We start from the raw sequence: 10,581 nt of genomic DNA, 5'->3' as shown, positions 1-10,581 counted from the left end.
CAAAGGCAGAGAGAAAGAGAGAGAGGAGTGAAGACTGTGTTTTTCTAGGTGAGGGAAACAGAAAGACAGGTCACAGGTGTGTGTCTGTATATGAGAGAATGTGTATGGAAGACTGTCTTTGTCAGACAGACAGGAATATGTGTGTGAAAGGATCCTCTAAATGAAGAACCACATTTATACAGACAGAAACAGCACTTCCAATTCAACCTCAAGTTACATTGTTTTATTTTCCATGGGCAGAAAAAGACAGAACCCAGATTCTATGCAGCATTTATAAAGTATATGTTTATTTCATTCTGGAATGTATTAACTTCCACCGGCAAAAAAACAAATCTAATGAAGCGCAAACCTCATTCAGAACAAAAAAGAAAACACCAAAGAAAATAAACTTTTGTGTGCAGCGATGTGAGGGGACTGACGTGAATGTGCAGCCTGATGATAGCTGAATAATTCTCTCAGCAGAGCCAACAGTGGCACTGCTCAATCAGACAAACAAATACATGCACGCTCACATAGTTACATTCTATGATTGAGTAAGCACATCCACACATAAAGTCCTACCCGAGACACACAGAAGATAGTACGGCTCCGTGTTAAGGGTGTGAGTACATCTGGAACTGCTCAGAAGGGGCACTAACGTTCCTCACACTACAAAAGATTCACATAATGAAGACATGTAGGCTGTTGTTAAATTAGTAGCGCTGAAGAATTAGTCTCCTCTACTCATTTCCTCTCCTCTTATCCAACTGAATGAGGGATGGGGAGGAGTGATATCTATGCCATTATCCCCTTACTGTCTTCAGTCCCTTTCTGAATGTCCATCAAAGTGCTCCGCCTGTTTTTAGGCTTGGCCAATCACTGGCCAGCTCCAGATGGTCTGCTGGTTGTCTTATTAAAGAAGAGGAGTTCATTTTGCAATTGGCGTAGGGTATATATATGCTAATGAGAAGGCGAAAATGTCAAGATCATCCAGCCAATCACAAAGTAGAACAGGAACACTGGATACACGACCAGGGCTTTCCTATTGGCCGGTTGGCTGTCTGCAAGAAATGCTGTGGAGGCTGTGAATGAAACACATAGAGAGATACGGATTAAGATCTCACTGAAATCCCCTAAAGACTGTGTGTACAAGGAGAAGACAATGAGTTAAGTGATCTGACTTCTGTGTCTCCACTCTCCACAGTATTACTGGTACATCTAATCGTATTTTCTTCTTTATCACTACAGTAACTGGTTATTAATAGCACTTAATTGATGGTACATTTGTAATTCATTAATTTGTAATTTCTCTGTGCAAAAAAATGCTTGTAATTTAAAAAAATGTATTCTGCATTGCAGATATTTTACTTTTATTTCAATTACACACTATTATTTTATTTTGTTTGTCACAACCAGTGTTTTTATTGATAACTGAAACTAAATCATAATAAAGCTAAAAATATTGTCACACTGTGAAGCTATTTTTAAAAGTCTTAGTCTTAAAAGTCTAAAGTTTTAAAATGTCTTAGATTAAAAACTCTACACTACATATGGCATAAACATAGTAGTAAAATAACTATTAAAGTTATTTTAACAAGAATATTTTTATTTTACATTTATTTGTTTATTTCGCACTGTGAGCCACTAAATGTATGGATTTTCCTCATGGGTATAAAGCACTAAAAAAAAACCCCAAAAACAACAACATTAAATTAGTCTACACAGCCCCCTGGTGGTGGCTGCATGCACTGCCGGAAGAGCTTGTTTGCCAATCAGGCTCATGTAGTGCACCAGCAGACAAAACACATGGATTCCCCTCGCATCAAATTCAAGGCACTGTTATTACTGCTATAAACAGAAATTTGAATAATTTAAGTAGAACAATCTCAGGGCCTTTAGTCTTCTGTGATTGCTGAAAATAGATAAATGATTTTGATTGGTTCTTCTTACCAAATGTTGACCAACTGAAGGATGCGGTGACAACTATAAGACGGACAGCAAAACCGATGATGCCTGAGCCCCCCAGAAGAACGATACGGCAAACTATCATGGCCACAGTCAGAGGAAGAATACAGTACCCCAACACACACAGACTCTGGAAAAATGATCTGTACAGACAAAGAGTGAGTAAGACAGAGACATGGACAGAAGGAATGACATTGTTCCAGTAATGTGCTCAAACATTAAAACAGCTAAAATTATTATGCAGTGTAAATTGTCTAGAAGCTGATGAACAGTTAGCAAATTCAGAACACTAATGTTGCTAATAAATGAACAATCAACTGTTACTGTGGAAATGACCAAGAAACTGATTTTAGCTGGAGGGGTTAAAATAAGAGAGCTTACAAGTAAAAGCTACACATAACAGTAGCTGACATTCTGAAATTTATCACAGTTAAAAAAATTATTAACTTCCACACCTTGCGGAAAGTAAGTAGTTTATGTATGTACTGCACACAAAATCCTCATGACAAAGGGCATCTCAGGAATCACACTGCAGTGGTTCAGGCCAAAAAGAGCACACATCACACCTCTCTTCATCAATTTGCACTGGTTGCCAATTGCCCCTCGCATCAAATTCAAGGCACTGTTGTTTGCCTACAGAACAACCACTGACTCTGCATCCCTATACCTAAACTCACTACTTCAGACTTATGTGCCAGAACATGCAATGTAATATATATGTGTGTGTGTGAAGTGAACTGCGCCTTGTGGTGCCATCCCACATACCTCGTTTCCACCAAAAAAGAACTGGTTCGGAACTGGTGCTGGTTCAAAGTTGGTTCAACTTGCGAACCTTCTCAGAACCTGTTTGTTTTTCCATTGACTAGAGAGCCCAGCGAACGACGTTGTTACATCCCTGTGTACGTCGCCATACGTCTTAGCTTTCCCATTCCCGTCGTGTTGTTGTTCACAGTAACCCGCCCCCAGCCCCCGACGTAAGCATGACGTGGTAAAAGAACGGTTCTAGTCCAGCAAAGAGTTGGTGCCGCTTTGGAATGTGCAGCACTTGAATATTGTTGCCCTATTGTTGGTTTGATTGCTTCTATTGCTCTCCTCTTTTGTAAATCGCTTTGGATAAAAGCGTCTGCTAAATGATTAAATGTAAATGTTACATGTACACTACTGTTCAAAAGTTTGGGATCAGTAAGATTTTGTTAATGTTTTTGAAAGAAGTCTCTTATGCTCACCAAGGCTGCATTTATTTGATCAAAAATACAGTAAAAACAGTAATATTTGTGACATATTACTACAAATTTTGTACTAAAGTTTTCTGTTTTAATATATTTTAAAATGTAATTTATTCCTGTGATGGCCAAGCTGAATTTTCAGCAGTCATTACTCCAGTCTTCAGTGTCACATGGTCCTTCAGAAATCATTCTAATATGCTGAAAACGGTTGTGGTGCTTAATAATTTTGTGGAAACCGTGATAGTTTTTCTTAAGAATTCTGAACAGAAAGTTCAAAAGAACACCATTTATATGAATGTTTTTTTTGTAATAATGTAAAAGCCTTTGCTGTCACTTTTGCTGATAGTAAGTGCTATTTAAAATTACTACATTATAAGTAAAATATGATTTATTACAGTATTTAAATGGTAAAATAGTGACATTTCATGAAATGTATTGTTTTTCGAAAACATATGTGAACGGAATTGTGCTGTGAAGTCAAACCTCTCACTTACTCTTTCAAAAAACAGTGGTGATATTTTGCAACCCTCAATGCCCAGCGTTGCAATTTTGGGATGTTTTCCAAATTTTGTCTAAACGAAATGGCTTCCTAAAGCTATATTTAAGGGTGAAAAAATATGAATATCAATGCTTGGGTCTCTTGAGGGCTAAACAAAACAATTGATGTCACTCACACTCTGTTCCCTCATTGGTCAGTGGTATTAAACAATCAATTCTATAAATATGGTATTTATATTTAGTCTTCTTATGAACTGAAACTAGATTGTATGTACAGTATGTATGAGTGTCTGTTTGTGTGTGTATGTATACTGTATATGAAATGTGTATATGTGTTAACTGTGATGATTGAAATGTTGTGGTTGTTGTAATGTATTTCTTTTTTAGAATGGACCCCAGGAAGACTGATTGCACAGACTTTCAGCTAATGGGATCCTAAAAAATAAACAAATAAACAAATTCTCTTGGATCTGGTTGACTAGCTCTCTTTTCTACGCCTAGTGATGAGACAAATTCCCTCTCGTAGGTACAGATGCCAAAGCACAGGCATCAATTTGGTTTGGCCTTAGAGACTCTTTAAAATGCATTTTAAATTACTAACTAAAAAAATGTACAATGAGAAAACTGCACTAAATTCACACTTCTTCCACTCTGAAGATGTGAGGTGCTTTTTTGTGCATGTAAGAAAGCTTCTACCAAGCTAATTAATTACCTAGACTGTAGTGTAATCTGTGCCGCCCGCCACAGTTTCATAATGAACCGAAAATATTTAAAAACTTCTCATAATAACATAAAAGGTCTCTAACGTTGTTTTGTGCCATTGCTTTGGCAAAGTATCTGCCAAATTAACTAAAATCGAAAGCGTGATATGACTATGCCCCCGGACCCGCTTACAGGAAACGAGGTCCATCCACCAGTCTCACAAAATCCAGCGGGAAACACTAAAATTGAAATGAAAATTGACTGTTTACTCACATAGTTCCTCCCAGGAGTTTGGAGTTGAGGGTGATGATTACAGAACCAAACCAGATGATGACAAAGACTTCTGCAAACTGTGGTCTGCCATCCTCCTCACTGTCAGCAGACCCACTCTGCAGCATTCTGAGATAGAAAATATTATTATAAATACAATACATTTGCTGGAGTCATAGTGACAATGGTTCTGACTAGGACTAGCCAACATTACTACTCACAAGGCCAGAGTCACACAGAGGATAAGAGGTCCCCATAAGTCCCCTAAAAAGTACAGAACACATACACTCCTTAAGATCAAGACAGCTAAAGAACATGTAACATTTATAATAATAAGTGACCATAAATGGGGCACATCCTTTATGTAATCTGTGATTGTGTCATCAGAAATGATGGACTCACAGTCTCTGAGTAGTGCAGAACTTTTCTTGGGGTACATAACATGGACAAACTTTTGTCCAATGGCTCTTAGATCCCTCAGCTGAGAACCACAAACAGAGAAAAGAGAGAATAAGAAACGTTGCTTAAACTTAAACATAACTACCGGTACTCTTACATGTGCACTCCAGTGATATTTTAGTATTATTTATATATTATTATAATATAAGTTTTTTTAAAGTAATCTTGTTGTGTGATTCTGTCATTTTTATTTGTTTTTTAAAAATATTTCTATACAGGTTTAATTCATTTTTAGTCATTTTAGTACTTCAACTTAAAGTCCCCCTGTAGTCAATAATTTGATCCCTTAAAACTAAGGAGCTCATTGTTTAAATTAATACATTATTAGCTAACTGTGTGATGAATGTACATTTCTGAAATACATAACTTGGATACAGTCACGTCTGATAACAGATCACTCTAAATTGTAATGTAGACATGCATTTTCTGTAAAGCTGCTTTGGAATAATAATGTATTGTGAAAAGCGCTATACAAATAAATGTGAATTGAATTGAATTAAAACTCATCTTTGGTCACCCAAACTTCACTACACCCTTGCTTCATTAAGTATGCGTGGAAACATGAATATGGAAATAAGCCCCGCCTCCACTCAATCACACAAGCTAAGAATACCTGATTCACTCGGTCCACTTTACTGTAGTAAAAGCTACACAATGACAAGTGGAAATACTGGTTTAATTCAGCCATATATGTTTGAACCAGAAACTGATTTAAAAGAAGTGGAAGAGTGAATTCTATACAAGTCGATGTATCAGAATGGTAATGCGTTTTATGTATCGCTCTTAACAACGTCGGGCACATAACCGTAATTATTATGATTAGCCTTTTGCTTGACTACATTATCAAACAGCTAATAATGTGTTGCTAATGTTACACAAACCATGTTCCCGTTCGCCATCTCAGTCTGCCTTCTAAAAATCAGTATCCTTAGAAACACTTTGAACAACTTAGAACATCAGTGGAGAAAGGCATATAGTTCATCATAACATCATAATATACAACATATTCACAATTTACCCGCTATATTGCTAAATGTACCCGATTTTTCATATCAACCTGCTTCGTACAGCACAGTAATGTTGATATGCTAAAGCACGCCCGCACGTTGACGTGACTGGCTATAACATGCTTGTGACGTTGAGGACTGCGATTTCAAACCACGTTTCTGAGACTGTCTTTGGTTCACTGCAGTTTTAAGGAGAAAACACTCAGCAACGGTGTTGACTTATGAGTTTGCACATGGTTTGTCTTTTCATCTAGGCCTATTTTCAGCTTTAATTTATTTATGACAAATTATATTTCACAGTTTTAATTTTATTAAACAAATAACACTGGTGCAATTAGAATAGTTTTCCTCATTACAATTATCCACACAAAATATTTGAACGTGTGCATTGCCCATCCATGCCAATATATCACTACCCTGTAACAAAAGGTTTCACTTACAATAGTGTCTTTGACAGGCTCATCCAGCGTCGAGAGATCGTTGTCAGCATTCTGCGAGCCCACAGGCACAGATATATCTCCCTCCACTGGGATGTCCTCTGAAATTGAGATGTCAGACAAACCTGCAAACTGAGACATGAAGAATGACCGTTTAAATTATCCATGGCATTTACCCAAAACACAAGTTCATATTTATCTATGCCAGTGATTCTCAAAATGTGGTTCACTGGTGGTCCATGCAGGATCTATAATGGGCTGTGTGTTATTGACTGACTAATAGAGGAAAATAAAACAATTACAATTAATAGAAAGCACTTCTAATTGAATCAACTTATTAATAATTGAGCTAAATATGTGATAAAGTGTTTCTGTTTTCTTCATAATAAGTGACAGTTACTGTAGCAAATGAATAGTCTCAGCTCTCAGTTGATTTCAATTAATCAAGAAGAAAACAATAGTCAGGCAAATGAATGGTAGAAGTAGACTATTTCAAGATATACATTATATAACTTACTGATGATAATTTGTACACTATCTATTTAAAACTTCCTGTCTTGAAAAACGAGGTGACAGGGATGTGTTCTTGACCTCGGGCTCAAGAAGAATTTTTAACTCAGTAAAACCTATTGTAATGCACTGAAACCTCATTTCACGACCCATAAGATCACAGTAAATACATTTACCAAGCAGATATAGACTGTTAAATAACCACTATAGAAATGTAAACAGCTCTGTGTCGAGATCGTTAAATGAGAAATAAGGATCAAATTATGGAAATATATCATTTCTTGATTGGAGTCTAGAACTACAGTCTAAGTTAAAATCCATGCACTTACAAAGCGAATAAATACACATTTAAAATATTTATAGGAGAGTGGCAGACAGAGAGAGAGAGAGACGACAACAGTTTCAGATAGCAGGTGTTGTTCCACTCTCACTGTTTACATAGTTTGTTAACAATGTACGATAAAAGGCGTAATTCTGTTTTCCACAAAATCAGCTAATCTATCAGTATGGTAATTTGGGTGATGTTTTAAAAAATCTTTAAGGTAGTAAATTTGTTCTGTTGTGCTGAGAAACGACCATCTGCTTTTACACGTATTACCCCAGCAGAGCTTTACTGACACATTTACATTACATTACCAAGCAGTACCCGGGATCGGTTTACCATACAGACAAAAGTTAAAACGGTGGAAAAGCTGACAATGTGTTTTAAAGATGTTTTAAAGCATGTTTCGTCTCTTACCAAAGGCTTGCTAGACTCATCTAGTTCCGCCATCTTTACACGGATACGGATACGTCACCGGGAGTGTGACGTCAAAAACGCCAACATGCCACAATGCAGATAAGTGTCTATATGTTTGTTAAGGAAAGGGTACTCTTTCATTTTGTTTTGCATTTTGAAAATGTCATTTTTGGATATTTAAAGTATGATAACAGTGTGAATAAGGAGGCTTTTGTAATTAATTTGATAATTTAAAAGTCAAATTTCACATTCACAGGTGTAAGTTTTCTAACAAAAAGCCCCTTATATCCTTTTCTCAGTATTCCTTAAAGAATTTTAAAATGACATTTTTTAACTATTCAATCTAGTACTAATGGAAAAGCTATTAAGACTGTTCATTTGTGTACTGTCTTCAAAATATTTGATTGATACAAAGGTCTTGTATTTTTGTGAATGTTTTTTTATTAATTATATATATTTTTTCTTTGCTCCCCTGTATTGTTTTGTTGGTTAAAGCATTAATAATAATTATATTTTTTTAAAGATAATAATAATAATACATGTCGTTAATGTCTCTGGTATTATGCCCTATGTTTTAAACTGATCAAAGCTTTGAAATCATATTAACACAATTTGAAAAATCTCTTGTAAATATATGATCAGAAGAACAGTGTCGGTCTCTTTAAGAGTCAGTGTGGGTTTAGAAATACAACGTGCGGGTAGAATGACAACTAGCATGACTTTGAAAATATAAAAATAGGCGGGGCTTTGGCCCGGATGTTTGTCTCTACTTGGACAAGCACGTACGGAAGCGTATTTTTTCATGAAAAAAAAGTTTTTGCTCTGTTTTTCTGAGTTAACGAGTTAATTATCTCAGAATTATGAGATACTTTTTCTTGAAAAAAAAAGTTTTTGCTCTGTTTTTCTGAATCAACGAGTTAATTATCTCAGAATTACAATATATTTTTTCATGAAAAAAAGTTTTTGCTCTTTTTTTTCCTGAAGATACATTTTTTTATGAGATACATTTTTCTTGAAAAACATTTTTCACTGTTTTTATGAATTAATGAGTTACTCATAATTTTGAGAAAATTAAGTCATTAATTCAGAAAAACAGAGCAAAAACATTTTTCCATGAAAAATTATCTCGTAATTCTGAGATAATTAACTCGTTAATTCAGAAAAACAGAGTAGATTTTTTTCCTCAAGTGAATGCAATACGCTTCCGTAAGCACGATGGATCAACATAATATATATTTTTTCTATTTTAATCATTCGATGTATGTATATTTCAATCTATGATTTCAATGCAATGGCTATTAAGTGTCATTTCCCCCCAGATCACTGCTCACGTGCAACCTTAGCGGCATGTCACGTGGTAAATGTAACTTTTTCCAGCGCCGCTCAGTGTAGACCAATAATAGTCGTTTATGATTGCTTGATACCGCGTTCATTAATTCATAATTTAATAGTGATTGTAGAGGCATGTTTCCAATTGTATTGTAAGTACCAATGATTGCAAATAATAGATTTGAATGATTATAATTTTCAGCCTATACATGTCTGCAGCAATACAAAATACATCCTGAGATTTAAATGTAGTTGAATAGAGGATTTCCTTTTGTGGGCCCCCATGCGCCCCCCAGAGGAAGAAAACTGTGTGTCTAGGAAAGTAGTAATAGTTTTAGCTGCTAACTAGTGACATTTGCCGCCCAATGATGTGGGAGTGCTCAGAATGTAGCCCTGCCCGCGTTTGTCAGTACCTCGGCTCCCAAAACAAGGAAAAGTATTGAAACACAAATACTTTATCAGCAGTTTTAAGTTTTAGCCTACTTTGCAACTCAAATTGACTTAGTCTCTTTTTATCAATACCGCGTGCACACGGAGACAGTCACTACCGGAGCGTTGGATTATTGTTTTTATATCTGCATATCATACAATATGTCAAATATGGGGAACTTTATCGAATCCGATTAACGTTACTCGAAATCAACTTGATTAACCCAGCCGAGTGATCAAAAGGCACGTCTGTCGTGGTTTGTGCACTTTATTGACAACAAAAGGCCGGTTATCATCGTTGATCATTTAGAGGTTGAGAATGGGGCATCCTCCACTGGAGTTCAGCGACTGCTACTCCGACAGCCCAGATTTCAGAGAGAGACTGAAATGCTACGAAAACGAGCTGGAAAAATCCAACAAGTTCCTAAAAGATGTCATCAAGGACGGGAACAATGTGATCAACACGATTAAAGGTAAAATGGTCTTTTACAGCAGCGGTGGTGGTGCTCTTCGCTGGGGGGAGGAGGTCTCCGCCTTTGCAAGATGAACGAATACGTACGACACCAGAAGATAATTTAGTTTTACTCGGAGGACAATTTCCTTTCATTCCTAGAAGCCCTACGATTCGTAGGGCTTTTTGAAAAAGCTTTCACTTGTAGGTCACTGGTTGGTTTTTTAAAGGGATTATGAATTGTAGAGGGGAGGGAGTGATCTGGCAGATGGTGCGCACCTCTCAGAGATGCTGCTGGCAAGCTCTTTCAGGAGACCGTTGATTTATTTATAGCACTTATAGAACTTCAATTTTCCAGAGTAGTAAATGGAATTAAACTGGAAAGTGTGAACGTGTCAACAAGATGATTGACTGTGAAGGGAGAGCCAGTAGTCATATGAATTATTACTATCAGTGCTTGCTTACTATTCTGCTGATCTCATAGAAGTCAATTATGAGGCTCTTTACATCCTCGAAATGGAGTAGAGAGAGAGGGTGATGATGCAGGCTGCAAACTATCAGTCTAAGAAGCATTCCTTTT

At 36.4% G+C, this 10,581-nt stretch overlaps 2 protein-coding genes across 2 annotated transcripts in view; one reads left to right on the top strand and one right to left on the bottom strand.

Moving 5' to 3' along the window:
- Nucleotides 1-542: 542 nt before the first annotated feature.
- yipf6 (Yip1 domain family, member 6) lies at nt 543-7,846 on the bottom strand. Its single transcript, XM_056241398.1, has 7 exons — nt 7,793-7,846; nt 6,547-6,675; nt 5,043-5,121; nt 4,862-4,904; nt 4,644-4,769; nt 1,930-2,087; nt 543-1,061 (listed from the first exon to the last, which is right to left on the bottom strand). Exons 1-7 carry the CDS (start codon nt 7,823-7,825, stop codon nt 940-942), a joined length of 690 nt encoding a protein of 229 aa, XP_056097373.1. The 5' UTR covers nt 7,826-7,846; the 3' UTR covers nt 543-939.
- Nucleotides 7,847-9,494: 1,648 nt separating this feature from the next.
- Nucleotides 9,495-10,581, top strand: part of ophn1 (oligophrenin 1) — a 42,409-nt gene continuing 41,322 nt past the window's right edge. Inside the window, exon 1 of the mRNA XM_056241400.1 lies at nt 9,495-10,023. Coding sequence (XP_056097375.1) covers nt 9,870-10,023 — 154 coding nt within the window. The 5' untranslated portion in view covers nt 9,495-9,869. The remainder of the gene's footprint in view (nt 10,024-10,581) is intronic.

This window comes from Rhinichthys klamathensis, unplaced genomic scaffold, assembly GCF_029890125.1.
Source record: "Rhinichthys klamathensis goyatoka isolate OS25496 unplaced genomic scaffold, OSU_Roscu_1.1 h1tg000639l_1, whole genome shotgun sequence".
NCBI lineage: Eukaryota > Metazoa > Chordata > Actinopteri > Cypriniformes > Leuciscidae > Rhinichthys > Rhinichthys klamathensis.
Note: the sequence above shows the minus strand (reverse complement) of the source record. Positions and strands in the feature narration are given on the sequence as shown.